At 38.0% G+C, this 18,740-nt stretch overlaps 1 protein-coding gene and 1 pseudogene across 1 annotated transcript; one reads left to right on the top strand and one right to left on the bottom strand.

The window, feature by feature from the left end:
• The first annotated feature begins 40 nt into the window (after positions 1-40).
• LOC122655338 (cysteine-rich receptor-like protein kinase 15) lies at positions 41-13,077 on the top strand. Its single transcript, XM_043849542.1, has 15 exons — positions 41-112; positions 494-615; positions 764-974; positions 1,310-1,544; positions 1,842-1,989; positions 2,299-2,642; positions 3,644-3,849; positions 4,426-4,754; positions 9,294-10,080; positions 10,227-10,352; positions 10,707-10,828; positions 10,977-11,187; positions 11,570-11,804; positions 12,122-12,272; positions 12,710-13,077. Exons 2-15 carry the CDS (start codon positions 511-513, stop codon positions 13,055-13,057), a joined length of 3,558 nt encoding a protein of 1,185 aa, XP_043705477.1. The 5' UTR covers positions 41-112; positions 494-510; the 3' UTR covers positions 13,058-13,077.
• Positions 13,078-14,610: 1,533 nt separating this feature from the next.
• LOC122655337 overlaps positions 14,611-18,740 on the bottom strand; it is a 28,216-nt pseudogene continuing 24,086 nt past the window's right edge.

Genomic DNA, 18,740 nt, shown 5'->3' with positions numbered 1-18,740 from the left:
TCGTCGACTATTGTCATTATTATTGTCGTCGTGGCAATAACAGTAGTTATTCTTGTTTCTGCCCTATTTATATGGTTTTTTATAAGGAGGAAGCCAAAGAGTGAAATTGATGGTGAGCAACTATACTTTAATCCTTCTCTTGTCTTTTATATTTTATTTAGGTGTCAATGTATCTGAAATTTTGTATGTAGAAAATTTAACATATATAATGGATTGATTTCATTATATTCTTTTGATTGTGGGAGGAATCAAGAGGAGCTGTGCAGGGAAAAACAAACTATTAGGCAAACAGTAATTTCCCTTGGAAAATCTCTTGGGAGAAACATATTGCAGAACTCCCTAGAGAACTAGTTTGAATCCAAGGAAAGAAACACTTGGCCAGCTATGCTCACTATACGAAATTGTTTGCATGTTTTCATCAAAGCATTTCTATTTGGGAAGTATTGATTGATTTTGTTTATTTTTTATTTTATTTTTGGGGTTGGTTTTTAAGGTGTGGCTGATATCAATATGGCACAATCCTTGCAATTTGACTTTGATACAATAAGAGCTGCCACAGCCAACTTCTCTGATATGAATAAGCTTGGACAAGGTGGATTCGGTCCCGTCTACAAGGTAATGATCCATTACTATGATGCAAGCATGCAACAAATTCTTAACATTTACAGTTTAAAGTTGCATTCTGAATTCTGAAAGGTTGTTTTAAATCAGTCTATACAAGTCCACACTTTTGAGAGGATCCTCTAATACAAATAGTATACAGGGTAAGCTTTTGAATGGACAAGAAGTTGCTGTGAAGAGGCTATCTAGAGATTCTGGACAAGGTGAACTAGAATTTAAGAATGAGGTGGTGTTAGTGGCCAAGTTGCAGCATAGGAATCTTGTACGACTCCTTGGCTTCAGCTTACAAGGAGAAGAAAAGCTCCTGATCTATGAATTCTTGCCAAATGCAAGCCTCGATCACTTCATATTTGGTAAGACTCTATCTCTGCTTCCCTTTCAAGTGTATTTCTTTCTGTTTTTTTGAAGTTCTTTGAAAAATATCTTGTATTTTTCCAATGCAAAGAAGATACCCATTAAGATGTCTGGTTGGAGAAGAGTACCTTTGATTTTACAAAAGATTATCACTACAGAACCTGTGAGATCTGTATTTCAAAGACACTACTGCATCCCTTATTTTAGGCATAAAGCTTAGCTATGAGATCCAATTAATTCCTTTTATTTGGAAACTGCATATGGAATTGCTTTGATTATGATAAGTTGCTAATATCTGAATACTTATTTGATCTTTTTATGTTTGAACATATAGATCCAATCAAACGCACACAATTGGACTGGGAAAAGCGTCACAAAATCATAAGAGGGATTGCTCGTGGGCTTCTCTATCTTCATGAAGATTCTCGACTTAGGATTATACATAGAGATCTCAAAGCCAGCAATGTTTTGTTAGATGAGGAGATGAACCCAAAAATTTCAGATTTTGGAATGGCAAGACTTTTTGTAGTCGACCAAACTGAAAATACCAGTAGGATTGTCGGAACATAGTAAGTGAAGATTCCATTAACCTATTGATATTACATAGCTATCATTCAAGAATTTGCTAATTTTCTTATAAATCAACAACACATTCTTCAGTTATTCTTGGTGGGGGTGAATAGCACTAAAAGAACCATATTTTTGAATAGGCATTATTGCACTCCCCTGTCCTCAAATTTTCTAAAGTTGGTTACATCACATTTCATGTAGTTATCTGGTTAATGTAATAGTAGCAGTTTTGTTTGTTCATATTTTCAAATATTGCTTACTGTTGTTATAACTAACTGTATTGAGATGGAATGCAGTGGATATATGGCTCCAGAGTATGCATTACATGGGTTCTTCTCAGTTAAGTCAGATGTCTTTAGTTTTGGTGTCTTACTATTGGAAATTGTGAGCGGTCGGAAGAACAGTTTTTATCAATTGGAGCAAACTGAGGACCTTCTTTGCTGTGTAAGTATGGAACTCTGGATGTAATACACTTTCTTTTATAAGAGATGACTACCACTACTACTACTACTACTACAAAACAATTCTTGAGAAAACTTGCCTTGCTGTGTTATCCCAACTGTTTGGGCTACCCCATATATAAATCATTTCCACTTCATCTTTCTTCAGGTAGGACATCTCAAACAACCCACCTAATGAAACATGGGAGAAAAAATGAAAAAATTAATAAAAGCATTTCTAACCCACACAACTTCTCTCTCTCATTTTATAGATCATTAGATTTCATATGCATATGTTGATGAAATCTTGTAGGCATGGAGAAATTGGAGGGACAACACAGTCTTGGAGTTGATGGATACAACTTTGAGAGGAAATTGTTTGATAAATGAAGTGATGCGATGCATTCACATTGGATTGCTATGTGTTCAAGAAAATGTTGCTGACAGACCCACCATTGCATCAGTTGATCTCATGTTCAATAGCTCATCCATCACTCTCCCAGTACCATCATCACCTGGCTTTTTCATTCATAACAGAAACGAGGCAGACAAATCTTCCTCAGAGAATTATTCGCAAGGAACAGAGTCAGGTTCATCCACAATTAAGCCAACACCAAGGTCTACCAATGATGCATCTATTACTGAGTTGTACCCTCGGTGAGACACAGAGGAAGGGTAGTGCATAAAAACAGAGGGTGAAATCACTGGTAAATAGAGCCTGAAATGAGAAAATACTGCTTACTTATAAAAATGACTCTTGACTCTTGACATATTGTTTCATATTTTCATGATTATAAATAGAATCCAATTTGGTTGTTCTAAATTTTAATTAAAATTCGACAATCAATACAGACTAAGTTCTAAACTTTGATCATCTGGAGAATGAAATCATTGCTTGCATCCGAAAACAGGGATTACAAAGAAAGAAATTATTGCTGGTTAGTGTATACTCTCTCTAATAACGAATTATTGGCCTCCCCCCTGGACGAGAGAGTCAACCAGCAGCCTTCTCCTTTCCGGGATTGAAGTATTTTCGTTTCCTTTAATACAGAATGAACATTTGGAATAGAAATTGATCTACATGGATAGTTCATAGACTTCCAATTAGCAAGCTTGCGTACGTCCATGCCAATACTATCTTCCATCACCAAGATAGAACAATTTGACATTTGGAAGGGCCGGGGAGAGAGCGAGAGAGATTGTCTTATCATCTAATCTCTCCACCTATTCATTCTTATCCTAGATACCATATTTGTTGCAATTTCCATATTGGTAGAAGTAGAATTAGGTAACTCAATCATACAAAGATTTATATATCCCACAATTGTGGAGAGAAAATCCGATCAATACAATCCATTTTGGATAGTGAGGTTTGACATGGTATCAGCCTAATCGACCCATCTTTAGTCAGTCATGCCTGGTGATTCCAACACTACGGCGGCGACTGCTTCTAAAACGTTGCCGGCAGATGCATTGTCTTCCACCATTCCGGTTTCTTTCATGATCATGGTGCTTGAAGCAAAGAAAAAGCTTTCCTTTGTTGATGGTACTCTTTTGAAGCCTGACTCCAACTCTACCGATTTACCTAATTGGATTCGGTGCAACAGCATGGTACATTCTTGGATCTTACACTACACTATTTCTTCCATATCTCGTAGTACTTTATGGCTTGATTCGGCTTTTGATGTGCTGAACAATCTTCGTGATCGATTTTCTCAAAAAAATGCTCCACGCATCTTTGAGATTCGGCGTGCTCTTTCTACCCATGTCCAAGGCACAGATTCAATTTTGGCTTATTACACCACTGTTAAAGGCTACCATGATGAGTTGCTTTCTTATCATGCCCTACCACCTTGCTCTTGTGGTGCATTGAAACCTCTTCAAGAATTTTTGGAGACGGATTATTTAATGGATTTTCTTCAAGGCTTGAACGATTCCTAGATCTTGCTCATGGAATCTTTACCCACAGTTAATAAGTCCTATGCTCTTTTTCCTTGAGAGGAACGGTAACGTTCCATACATGATGTACGATCATCTCTACATGACTCGGCTGCCATGGCTGCTAGCCGAATTTCTGCTGATCCGTCTCATTCCCAATGAACCGGACAGCCCTCTTCCAAGCCTCAATATCATTGCACTTATTGTAATAAGGATGGATACTCGGAGAGTCGTTGTTTCAAGAAGAATGGCTATCCTGAATGGTGGACCTCTCGCCGTGACATCAAAGCACAATGATGTACAATTTGGTTCTTCTCGAGGCACCACCCACGATTTGCCGTGGCTACCGCCACTGAGTCATCTCCTTCTCAGCCCGACACCCCTTCTCTTACATTCGAGCATATTCAACATCTCCTCACTCTAATTCCTCCTAGTAATCATCCTTTGGTCACCTTGGCAGGTAACATTCTTTGTTCTAATGTCATTTCTACTTGGATTGTAGATTCTGGAGCAACTAAACACATTGCCTTTGATGCCTCCTTTTTTACTGCAGTTACACGTTGCACCTCTTCATTGCTTATCACCTTATCCAATGGTTGTTTTGCTTTTGTCACTTTATTTCCTTGCTTTACTTTAGAACGGGTCTTACTTGTTCCATCTTTTAAATATAATTTGTTGTCTATAAACAAGCTCACTACTTCTTCTAAATTTCTTGTCACCTTCGCTGTTGATTCGTGCCTCTTTCAAGACCCACATTCGAAGAGGACTGTTGCGACAGGTAGCAAGCATGGTGTCTTCTACCTCCTTGATTTGACACTTCCCTTTGCTTCGGTGACTGGCCCTGGCAATTACTTTGACCTTTAGCATTGGAGGTCGGGTCAAGTTGGGTCAACCGAGTTACTCTTCTGTGTTGCTTTTGCATCATCTTACTCCTGCAATTTCCATTTCTAATAATTGCACTTGCACCGTATTTCCTATAGCTAACCAATCTCATCTTCCCTTTCCTACTAGTGTAATCACAATTACGTCTTGTTTTTATTTAGTACATTTTGATGTTAGGGGGCCATACCGGACCACTTTTTTATCTGGTGCCCGTTATTTTTCAACTATTGTGGATGATTATTCTCGAAGTAAATGGTTATTTCTTATGTCATCTAAATCTAAAGTTAACTACTAAATTCCACAATTTTTTGCTTTGGGTTATAATCAATTAAACATCACCATTAAGTGCATTTGGTCCGATAATGTCACTGGATTTTTAACCATCCCACTTCGACATATCTTCAATCTTTGGGGGTCCTCCAACAATCCAGTTGTGTTGCCACTCCACAACAAAATAGCGTTGTGGAGCGTAAACATAGACATCTCCTCAATGTTTCTTGGGCACTTCATTTTCAGTCTAGTATACCTATTGAGTTTTGAGGGGAGTGTGTTTTGACAACAGCGTACTTGATTAATCGTCTTCCAACCAAAGTCTACAAGGGCGTATCCCTTATGAAGCCCTCCATAACAAAACACCCAATCTTTCCCATTTGCGGGTTTTTGGTTGTCTATTTTTGGATGGAATCATGTTGTCTAGCATAAGTTTGATAAGCGGGCTTCCTCAGGGGTGTTCATTGGATAGTCCCATGGCCAGAAAGGTTACCGTGTGCTTGATCCCCAACAAAAAAAATTTACGTGATACAGGACGTAGTGTTTCAGGAACACATTTTTCCTTATGTTACCCTCCCTACACCTATGCCACTTGGCTCACCCGTTCTTCCCTTGCCACCATCCCACACGGATGACCCATCTCTTGATGACCTCTCTTCACCAAATACCACTACCCCACCTCCCTCACCATCAGTTCGACCTCAGTAGCATCGCCAGCCACCCCGCTATCTTCAAGACTACCAATGCTTGTGCAGCCCAACGTAGTTGTCTTCCCAAATGCAGGTTTGCCACCGTCCTATCCTTTACAAAATTTTCTTACATATGATCACAACTTTCATTGGGCATTTCTTACATTTGTTACTCTTGAGAATGAATCTGCCATCTTTACCGAGGCCATGAAACACAAGGAATGGAGAGACACTATGCAGGACAAAATTCAAGCTCTGTCTCAAAATAACACATGGTCACTGTGCCTCTTCGTCCTGGCAAAAAACGCATTGGATCAAAATGGATGTATAAGATTAAGCGCGGCTCCGATGCCAGTATTGAGTGTTATAAGGCACGTCTTGTTGCAAAAGGGTACTCTCAAATTGAGGGTGTCAATTATCATGACTCTTATGCTCCAGTGCCCAAACTTGTCACTGTTCGGATTCTTTTGGAACTGGCGGCTGTTCGCCGATGGCCCGTCCACCAAATGGATGCGAATAACGCCTTTGTGTGTGTGTGTGTGTGTGTGTGTGTGAGAGAGAGAGAGAGAGAGAGAGAGAGAGAGAGAGAGAGAAATCAGGGTAGCAGGTGTGTGCCTGATCGGGAACGGGGAAGAATGCTTCATGTAGAGGTTTTTGGTTGTTAGAAGGGGAAGGGTACTGTTGTCTACTGAAAAAGTATACGAAAACAAAAAACACTTTGTACTTTTAAAAGTGGTTGTTATTGTTATTGTTAGAAGGGAAAAGGTGCTTTTGTCTACTGAAAAAGTATACGAAAATAAAGACAGTTTGTACTTTTAAAAGTAGTAATGATAATGAAATGAAATGAAATGACAATGATAATGATAGGGGAAGAGTGGCCCTTATGCATAGTTAAGGGTAGGGGTGAAATAGGGTGGGGTTGGGCCAGGTTTTTTAAAATCCTAGCCTAACCCTGGAACCCTTTAGCTTAGCCCAGGCCCGCCCTGACCCTAACTCAGGGTCTAAAAAACTCAACCCAAGTCCAACCTTGTTGGGCTCAGCCCAACCCAGGCCCACCCTGATTGACCTTGATCAGGCTGGGCTAGGGTGGGTTGGCTTGATTGACCCTATTTGGCCCAGATTTTTTATCATTAGGGCCCTCTTTATGTCATTTTTTTATCCAATTCTAATAGATGGATCTCAAGTTATGAGCAATCCTATTGGAACTAGGAAATTGAAAGGCAAACTCGAATTGCAGGATCGATTATGGAACTTTAAGAACTCAAAACAAAATTGTAGATATTCAAATTTAGGAAGAGCATAAATAATATTCAGTTTCAGCATGCAAATCAGAATTAAAAGAATCAGATTTGAAATAGAAAACTTCAATTTAATTACAATTTTAGGGTTTTAAAATAGAATTTGAAATCCGAGAACAATGAAACTATAGAAATTAAATATGTAAAAATTTATCAGCAATCAACTAAAGCTATAAAACCTAAAACTAAAACCATCATAAACTCAGGTTGGGACTGGACCCCTAGGTAATGGCCAATAAAAGCATGCATAGAGGTTCACACATGCGGACAGTTCTACCTTTAATGGGTTGGGCTGATCAATTAAACCCTTATGTGTGGAGTCCTTGACCGTGGCCAACATTACATTTGTCCTTATCTGAACAGCTAGACGCCTAGAGCTATTGTCGGGCACTCACGTCATTGGTGTTTTTGGTCGAAGACTCGCCATATACTATTTTTCAACACCAAACGCGTTGACTTATTTTTGTTGACCAGAAAAAAAGCGTTGACGTTTGAAGTCTGTACTTCGTTCGGACTCTGCTTTTTTTTGGAGATCACATCTATTATTTAGGACATTAAGTATCACGTCCAGCGTGGTTGACTATCTGTCAAGGAAGGCACTGTCTGTTGCGTGTACGATTTCTTTGTCCATATTCACACTCTTTGGATATTCGACTTATGTAATTTGGATACCATGCGTTTCTCATGCTTTAATAAATAATTCTCTTCATACCAAAAAAAAAAAAAAAAAGTCTGTATTTTGTCTTCAACTCTATTTAAAATATGGGAAGCAGTTTTCTGTACGGGGTGCGGCCTACGTTAGCAATCTCATGTGTTTTTCTCTCTCCTCATTAAAATAAGGGGACAGAGGTGTCGTTTCACATGGGGAGGAGAGAGATAGACTCATGGGACAGCTGGCATAGGGCACACTAGGCTTGTCAATTGGTACAGTACAAAAAATAGGTACCCAATATCGATACCGTATCATACAGTTTAAAAATATCATTTTTAATACCGATATCGTACCGTTTTGATACAATTTTGATACGATATAAAAACTGTATGAAAAACGATATTCGTTCTGTATGAAAAAACGGTATGTGGGGTGTGAAGTTTAAGATTTGAATGTATTTAAAGTGGTATAAGTAGTAAAAATGCAACGGGATCCGTGCCCTTATTGTGGTTTAATTATTTATGACATATTGACATTGACAGTCTGACACAAAAAATAAAAAAGATGGTTTATTGTTTTATGTATAAAACCATTTAATAGATGATTTTTTTTTTTTTTTTTTGGTAAACAAATTTATTAGCAAAAGAACAAAGTTCCAACAAAGTCAAAGTACAAGCAAGAGAGGATACCCGGAGGAGGGGAATTAGAGAAAGTAGACAATTGTGATGCGGCTCCTGCAGAGGCTAGGCAGTCTGCTATAGAGTTACCCTCACGAAGAGTATGAGAGAAGTAAATCTCATAAAAAAACTGAACCGAAAACATACAATCGGCCACAATGGGAGCAATGCGCCAAGGGATGGATTGCGATTTGCCACTGAGAATCTGCACGACAAGGAGATTGTCACTCTCTATGATCTTCTTAATATTAAGAGACATTGCAATCATAATAGCTCTTTTGGCGGCTGTTGCTTCTGCTACTAGAGCATAATTCCAACTGATGCCTTCTGAAAAGCAATAGAGAAAAGCATTTAATAGATGGTTTTATGTACAAGACATGTGACAGTCTGACAATAAAGGGTCAGGCTGGATATAATTTCTCTTTATGGTTTCAAATTCAAACTGTGTGGTCAAATCACTCTACTGTTTTTACATTTATTTAATTTTATAAATATATCTTTTAAAATAGTACGATTTCGATATATACCAACGGTATTGTATTTAATATCGATATCATACCATATCGTGGTCAATACCATTTGACCATATTGTACCGTACCATTTTTGCAACGATACGATTTGATACGATTTTACACGGGTGGTTTCGATTTCGGTATACGATTACTGTTCCAAATTGACACCGTGAGGCCACACTCCTTTTCCTTCAGAATATATATAAAGGTCCCAATTCCCAAAAAAATAATTTTCTTCATACCGAAAAACAAAAACAAAAAAAGTCTGTACTTCGTCTTCAACTCTTCTTCTTCTCCTCCTTGTAGCTTTGTATACCATGCGGCGTGTTCTTGCATCAAATCCCAATCCCACCTTTATCTTATTCGCAACTCTTGCTTTGCTGTTTCAGATTCTCTTTATATCGAAAGCTGAGGATCCTTCCATCTACTCCTGTTACAATTCCGCCAATTATACTACCAACAGCCCATTCGAAACTAATCTCAACAACACCTTCTCTTCCCTATACAACAATACTCCCTTAACCCTTTTCAACACCACCGTATACGGCGAAGATCCCAACCGAGTTTATGGTTTGGTCCAGTGCAGAGGAGATGCCACCCAAGATGAATGCCGGAACTGTGTGAATACTTCGACTATTGAGATCGTTCGACGTTGTCCTCTTGGAAAGGAAGGAATGATACGCTATTGGGCTTGTGTCTTACGCTACGCTGACTGGGACTTCTTCGGCCAAATCGACAATCAAAGCCCTAAAATCTACGTCTTCCCGGTGGACAACGTGACAGATGTGACTCTGTTTAACCAGAGAGTTGCAGGTCTAATGCATAACTTGTCGATTGCGGCTGCTGGTAGCCCTTCCAAGTTTGCGACTGGACAGACCAGTTCTGTGAATAGCTTTAGTTCTGTATATGGTATGTTGCAGTGCACAAGCGACTTGTCGGACAGTAACTGTTATTCCTGCCTCCAAAGCATAATTACAGACATTCCAACTTGTTGTAATTGGAGATCGGGAGGGAATGTTTATACTTCCAGTTGCTTCTTAAGGTACGATTCTTATCTCTTCTTTGACATGTTTCCTCCGCCACCTCCGTCCCCAACGCAGGCTTCTCTTTCACCGACCCCACTGACTGTTGATGGTGGAGGCACCAACACCACCGCCACCACCAATACGACACAAGGTAAAGGAGATGGTACTCTTTCATTCCTCTCTCTCTCTCTGTTTCTGATTTTCTCCTTTAGCTCCACCAATGAACTATTAACATTCCTCAATATCAATTTCAAGAAAATAGATCATACTTGAAAATAAATATTTGGGTTTTGGCAGGGAAAGGGAAAAGTTCATCAAATATTGTTATTATTGCTGTGGTCCTGCCAATAACAGGAGTTCTACTTGTTTCTGGCATATGTATATATTTTTGGATGAGGAGGAAGCCAAAGATTGAAGTTGATGGTGAGCAACTATAGTTCAAATACTTCTCTATCTTCTACATTTTATTTTGGTTTCCATGTCTCCAAAAAAAATTGTTTGCAGGAAAAACACTAATAATGGATTAATTTCATTATATCCTGATGATTGTGGGAGGAATCAAAAGGAGCTGTGTAGGGAAAAACAAAATATTAGGGGCAAACATTAATGACCCATTGAAAATCCCTTGGGAGAAACATATTCTACTCCCTACAGAACTAGTTTTGCTGAAAGGAAATATAAAGCTTTGGCTACCTATGCTCACTGCATAAAATTTGGAAGAACTTTTATTAGGCAAATATTGATTGATTTTATTGTTTTGCATTTGGGGGATTTAAGGTTTGAATGAGATTAGCATGGTGGAATCATTCCAATTCGACTTTGATACAATAAAAGCTGCCACGGCCAATTTCTCTGATTTGAATATGCTTGGAAAAGGTGGATTCGGTCCCGTTTATAAGGTAATGATACAAAACTATGATGCAAGTATACAGCAAATTCTTAACATGTACAATATAAATTTGCATTCTGAATTCCTAAAGGTGTTTTTAAATCAGTCTATACAAGACCACACTTTTTCTAGTATCTTCTAATACAAATAGTATACAGGGTATGCTTTTGAATGGACAAGAAGTTGCTGTGAAGAGGCTTTCTAGAAATTCTAGACAAGGTGAACTAGAATTTAAGAATGAGGTGGTGTTAGTGGCGAAGTTGCAGCACAGAAATCTTGTGCGGCTCCTCGGCTACAGCTTACAAGGAGAAGAAAAGCTCCTGATCTATGAATTCTTGCCAAATACAAGCCTCGATTATTTCATCTTTGGTTAGACTCTGTCTCTGCTTCTTTTTTAATTGCATTTCTTTCTATTTTCTGAGTTTCTTGGCTAGAGAAAAATAGAAATTATCTTCTATTTTTCTGATGCAAAGTGGAATCCCATTAAGATGTCTGGCTGGAGAAGAGTACCTTCTGATTCTTCAAAAGATAATCCATCGAGAGCCTATGAGATCTCTATTTCAAAGATATTTCTGCATCCATTATTTTAAGCATAAAGCTTCATTATGAGATCCAATTAAATTCTTTTATTTGGAAACTGTGTATGCAATGTTATGATTATTAGGAAACTGCATATGTAATTGTTATGATTATTTGGAAACTGCATTAATACCTGAATCCTAATTTGATCATTTTATGTGTGAACATGTAGATCCAATCAAATGCACACAATTGAACTGGGAAAAGCGTCTCAAAATCATCATCGGGATTGCTCGAGGGCTTCTCTATCTTCATGAAGATTCTCAACTTAGGATTATACATCGAGATCTCAAAGCCAGCAATGTTTTGTTGGATGAGGATTTGAACCCAAAAATTTCAGATTTTGGTATGGCAAGGCTTTTTGAGATCGACCAAACTCAAAATACCAATAGGATTGTTGGAACATAGTAAGTGAAAATTCCGTGAACCTATTAATCTTAGCTATCATTCTAGAATTTGTGAAACGTCTTAGAAATCGACAAAACATTCTTCAGTTATTCTATATGGAGGTAAATTATTCTAAAAGAGCAATATTTTTGAGTTGGCATTCCTGCACTTCCCTGGGTTCAAATTTGCTAAGTTTGTTACATTGGATTTGATTTAGTTCTCTGGTTAATGTAATACTAGTAGTGTTCATTTTTTCGAATATCCTAATTCATTGACTACAAACTAAAAAAAAAATTTCTTCTTACTGTAATAACTAATGTATTGATATGGAATGCAGTGGATATATGGCTCCAGAGTATGCATTGCATGGGTTCTTCTCAGTTAAGTCAGATGTCTTTAGTTTTGGTGTCTTACTTTTGGAAATTGTGAGTGGGCGGAAGAACAACAGTTTTTATCAAGTGGAGCAAACTGAGAATCTTCTTAGCTATGTACGTATAAACTCTGGATGTAATATACTTTCTTTCATAAGTAGTGTGTACTAACTTCAAGGGAATTCTTGAGATAACTTGCCTAGCTGCATTATTATAACTGTTTGGGCTGCCTAATATAAGTCACTTCCACTTCATCTTTCTTTGGGTAGGACATGTCAAATAACTCACCTAGTGAAACTTAGAAAGAAGCAAAACCCAAGATAAATAAAGAAAAGACATTTCTAACCCACACAACTTCTCTAGTCAATGATCCATTATGAGAGGAAATCATGAAACTAACCTAAACTTGAATATGAACTGATCCAACCCATCACAAAATTGCACAATTCATGAGTACTAAAACTACTTGTCATTCATCATCATCCTTGACTCGCATATACAAATCATAGAACCTATCTCTGATTTTATATGCTTATGTTGACGAATTCTTGTAGGCATGGAGACATTGGAGGGAAAACTCGGCCTTTGAGTTGATAGATACAACTTTGAGAGGAAATTGTTCGATAAGTGAAGTAATGCGTTGCATTCACATTGGATTGCTATGTGTTCAAGAGGATGTTGCTGACAGACCCACCATGGCATCAGTTAATCTCATGTTCAGTAGCTCATCTTTCTCTCTTCCAATACCATCGTCACCTTCCTTTTCCGTTTATAACAGAAACGAGACAGAGAAATCTTCCTCAGAGAATGATTCCCAGGAAACACAACTGCGCCCATCCACAACTAAGTCAACACCAAGGTCTATAAATGGTGTATCTATTACCGAGCTTTACCCTCGGTGAGATACAAAGGAAGAGTAGTACACGACTGTTTTTACAGTAGCAATTTGGAAACATGAAGGTTTAATTATGATGTTTTTGTAGGTCACAAGACAGATCTGAGCCGTTTATCTTCATGGCTTTGCCTATTTAAACTTTCTATTCCTGCTCCAAATTGGGAGAATGTATAGTAATAATACTAGTACATATACAGACATACATGAGATGCATGCTATTACAAGGGGTATTTGATTGAATTGGACTCTGAAATTTCACACATGACTAATCTAGACCATGTCCTCTCTATACAATACTTGGAAACGGACACATTATCTGACTATGTGGTAGAATAGATTTCTTATGATGTTTGGAAAATTAAAGACCCTTGTGACATTAATATTTCACATGGTTGTTAACATAAAATACTGCATACATAGGAAATAAACTTCGACTCTGTTAACCAATTGTTTCATGCTTAATGATTATAAACTAAATCTAATAAAAAGTTGACAATCATTACAAATAAACTTCTAAACTTTGATAACCTGGGAATGCACTCAATGCTTGTGGTATGTACTAGGGGTGCAAATTTGGCCCCGTCTACCTGAACCCGCCTTGAGCCCGAACAGGGCCTGGACTGAGATATTTGGCCCTCAGGGCGAGTCAGGGCTAGAGATTTCTGGCCGTAAGTCAGGGTTGGGTTGGGTTAGGGATGAAGCCTCGGGCTAAGCCCGGCCCGATCCTATTTTAAGTTATACTATAAAATATATATTGATATATATATTATATATATTATAAACTTTAAACGTCATCCATATTTTGTTATATAATATATTATATATGAAGACAATAAGTAATATAATACATTTTATTACAGTGTTATTTTTCGTAAAATTGATAATTTTCTCCCCAGCCCATGTTAGTCCATGCATTTCCTTCCACTCTTCATAATTAGTGCCAATCAGGGTCAACCTGGCCCGACCCTGAAGGGGGGTCAGGGTTGGATTTTTTTGGCCCTGAGTCAAGGTCGGGTGGGGTATTGGCCCAACTAAGGGGACTTAGGATTGGGCTAAGGTTCTATAAAGCCCAGCGCAACCCGAGCTTGTTGCAGTACGTGGTTCCTCTTTTGTTACCTATGATGTAGAACTTTTAAGAGAAGAGAGAGATGGAAAGATAAGTTCAACACGATTGATGAAGAAGAAATAGGGGTTGAGTTCTAACGAGGAAGTCCTGCCTCGCCCTCGATAATGAGAGAAATTTTTAGCAAAATTCTACGTATCATTCCTTCATTCAAATTGCTAATAAATAGGTTGCAATTTACAAGCATATCGACAGTAGAGGATCCAAATTGTTATAACTTATCCATTAACACACTACTCGTGCTATGGCTTTGAAGGCAATTTGTTTTTCATTCCATGGGGGTAAAGATTGTCCCAACTTCAAAGTCTAAACTGGTATTTCTATTTCACACTTTCATCATTTATCCATCCTTTTTGTGACTAAGTCCTTTACTTTGTCAGTTACTAAGCTCTTTTCATTCTTTCTACAAATATGTGATCTCCCTTCACTTGCTTCATTGAATTAATTATTTCCATTCAAGGAATACACTAAATGTTACACAATCCAACCTTACTTGATGACTAGTATACATTTATTCTTCATTACTCTTAATCCACTCACATTATCGGGGCTCTAAGTCGGTGATCGACACTTCATTGACAGACAATGGTATCGATCTTCTTCTAGATTGATCTGATTCAGCTTCTTGCATTTCTTTCCCTACTATAAGTATACCTTATTCCATTTTGCTTCTGAACAAAAAAAGCTGGTCGTGAGGGTTAAGGGAGAGTAACTGAGAAGCTGCTCAACACCAAGGCTATAGATGCCATGGTGGGTCTGTCAGCTACATCTTCTTGAACACACAATAACCCAATATTAATGCATCTCATAACTTCTTATTGAACAATTTTCTCTCATAATTGGATCAATCAACTCAAAGGCTCTTCCTGCATTCCAACGTCTTCATGCCTGCAACAATTGATCCATATAAGTAATTATTAGGTTCTTCAGACAAACTGAAGGTCCTAATAATGGTCCAGTAGATAGTAGCAATCTACAACGATGAAGGGAAAAGGATTGTAGACATCCATACTTACATAGCTTAAAAGGTCTTCAGCATAGTCTGTTTGATAGAAACTACTGTTCCTCTTTCCAGTTAGAATGTCCAAAACTAATACACCAAAGTTGAACATATCTGATTTGACTGAGAACTGCCCATGCTTTGCATACTCCAGAGACATGTAACCACTGCAAGAAGTTATTATAAGATGATTTAAGCAACTAAAGGTAACAATAGAGAATCTACTAGATTGAGGTTCTCCTCAGTTAATTTTCACTAGATGCTTTGTATAGCTTTCACTGCCAAAGCGAAAATAAATATTTCCTCAACAGGCCTTGGAGGACCTACAAATGGTAGCCAACGTTTTCTTCTGGGAGGAAAAGAAAAAAAAAAAATACTATTCAATTAGAGTTTAGAAAATTGGAATGCGTCAAAATGCTTTCTCTGATCATAATCATGAGGAGGAATATGGTTCTGAATCTTACTAAGTCCCAACTATTCTGTTTGTATTTGCTCGAATTTGGTCCACACCAAAATTTTTTGCCATCCTAAAGTCTGAAATCTTAGGGTTCATTTCCTCATCTAACTAGATGTTGCTGGCTTTAAGATCTCTATGAATAATTCGAAGGCGGGAATCTTCATGAAGATAAAGGAGTCCTCGAATAATCCCTCTTATGATCTTGTAACATCTCTGCCAATCTAACTGCATATATTGCTCAGGATCTGTGCTCATCCAAATGAAATGTAAAGTCAGAATTTAGAAAAAAAACAAAGGTTCCAAATAATTTATCATATGAATAATTGGAGTGTAATTTACCCAAAAGAAAAAAATTGAAAAAGAAAGATTGGTGTGTGGACAAGAGGATGAAGTGTTAGGACTATAATATAATAATAATATAAATATATAAGAATAGAATCTAAATTCTAGATATAGTGTTGAATAAGATATCTGTAATATATTAATTAACTTAGTAGATTGTCTCACGCATATACTTTTAAAAATGCATCATATCCATAAATAATAAAAATAGAGCATGTTGATTATGTCAAAACTCGGGGCACCAACAATTATAGTTTTTCATGGATGGAGACATTATTGCCAATATAATAACTTCTATACGAAATGCTAACATGAATAAAAAAGGAACAGTTCGAATAGCATCCAATAATATCATTGAAAACATTGTTAAAATACTTCTACGAGAAGGTTTTATCGAAAACATGAGGAAACACCGGGAAAACAACAAATATTTCTTGGTTTCAACCTTGTCACCTAGAAGGAATAGGAAGGGGCCATATAGAACTATTTTAAAACGTATTAGATGATCCTGATTACGAATCTATTCTAATTATCAACGAATTCTTAGGATATTAGGTGGAATAGGGATTGTAATTCTTTCAACTTCTCGAGGTATAATGACAGATCAGGAGGCTCGACTAGAAGGAATTGGAGGAGAAAGTATGTGTCAGTTTTACTTTCAAACTTCACAGAAAATTGGGATGTTCAATTCATGGAAATTTCCATAACAAAACAATTCCCCCCATCCTCCCACCACGAGAGAGAGAGAGAGAGAGAGAGAGAAGGTGTGGAGCAAACCAAATAGGAAGTAGTCAAGGCTTTTGTTTGGTACAATTTCATAGATGAGTATCTTTTCCCCTCCCTCCAACCAAAATCCTAAGAGCTTGACCAGATTCCGGTGTTGAAGCTTTGCTACTATCACAACCTCATTCTTGAATTCCTCTGCACCTTGCCCAGAGTTTCTTGAGAGCCTGTTCACAGAAATTTCTTGTCCATTAGGAAGCTTACCCTGAAGACAAATTACAAGTGATTAATAAATCTCTCAAGCTTCATTAGCAAATCAGGTTTCTATTCCATGGCAAAATGAAATTTGACATACAAGAATTCTAGTTTTGATTACTATATGTTTGTGACTTCTTTTTCTACCTTGAAAACTTCACCAAATCCTCCTTCACCAATCTTATTAACATTTGCAAAGTTATTTGTGGATGCAAGGACTGTACTGAAATCAAATTGCAATAATCCTGCACTTCTACTTGTGTTCTCACCTATGCAAGATGTCCCTGAATTAAGCCACAAGAGGAAATAAACGAAGTTTTGACTTTTGAACAAAATGAATGAACAAATAAACCTCCCCAATAGGACCAAGATATAAGATCAAATTCAGAGTTTTTCAAAGTAGATAAAAAATGCCAAAGCTTCATACCATTCTCCTTTGATGGATCCACCTTTATCTTCCAAATTAGCAGACAATACAAGAGAACAGAGAAAAGAATTACTCCTGCCCCAGCAACCAGAACAGCAATGGCAACTATTTTCGTGGATGATTTTCCTAAATACCACTCCCCTGTTTTAGGATATCAAAGTGAACTGAATTATAAATCTAATATTAGCTCCTTATAGTATAATCAAAATTTAAAGCTCAAGTGGCTCACCTTGACTGGCAGTGCTGCTATTTGGAGGGGAAGGAGACAGTGTAACTCGGTAGAAAAGGTACATCTCATACCTAATATTACAACTGGGATTGACAACCCTTCCACCTATCTTGCCGCTACAGCAACTGGGAAGATCAGCAATAGCACCCACTAGGCACCTGTAACAGTCATTCGCTTCTAAATCCAGGCTGCACTGCGCAAGACAATACAGAATCTGAGATTGCGTGAAATTAGCTTCTTGAGCAGCGAATCTCTCTGAATTGGTAGCAGCTGTAGTGGTGACCTTGTTCATGGTATTTGCCACGAGTTTATTAAACTGAGTTGCATCAGAGATGTACTCCGTAGTCCACCGGGTGAAATTAGGGGATTCGGAGACAATGGAGAAGGAGGACTGGTTGGAGTACCGCAACATACACTCGTTGTACCAAATGTATCCAACTTTTCGGTCCGGGCATTTCTGGACGATCTCCCAAGCAGCGTTGTTGACACAATCCCTGCACACATCGTGGGCAACGTCACCTCTGCAATAGTAGAGGCCGTAAACGGTGTTGGGGCTCTGGCCAACGGTGGCGTTCCGGTAGGCGTTGTTGTTGGAGTTGGCATTTGAGGCGAGAGAAGAGAGGAGGGTGTTGAGGTTGGACTGGTAAGTGCTGCTGTAAGAGTAGAGAGTTGTGTTGGAGCAAATGTTGTAGAGGGCGCAGTTGCAGAAATTACACAGGAATGAGAGGGCGACAAGGAAGAAGACTACCAACACTACTTGGGTTCTTGGGGTTGAACCATGCATGGTAGTATTGTTTTTCCAATTCTCCACCCTCACCCTGTATGTTAAGAAACAATGCCCAGAAGTGGCGATTTGCAGAAGAAAACGAAAAATGAAAGAGAAGAAGCAATACACAAATACACAACACAGAAGATTTACATACCAAGCAACAAAATGGATTTGACTATCTCTGAAATATTACAAACCCTAAATTTACTGATTTTCTAAAGAAAAGAACAATATATAGAGAAGCCGTAATCTAAAAAGTACAGAAATCAGGCTTCACCAATAACAATGTACTCAGTCATTATCTGGACTCATGTCATTCAGAAGATATGTTGGTATTATATGAGAGATCAATCCTATCTGTTGTC

The sequence above is a fragment of the Telopea speciosissima genome, chromosome 3 (genome assembly GCF_018873765.1).
Source record: "Telopea speciosissima isolate NSW1024214 ecotype Mountain lineage chromosome 3, Tspe_v1, whole genome shotgun sequence".
Lineage (NCBI taxonomy): Eukaryota > Viridiplantae > Streptophyta > Magnoliopsida > Proteales > Proteaceae > Telopea > Telopea speciosissima.
Note: the sequence above shows the minus strand (reverse complement) of the source record. Positions and strands in the feature narration are given on the sequence as shown.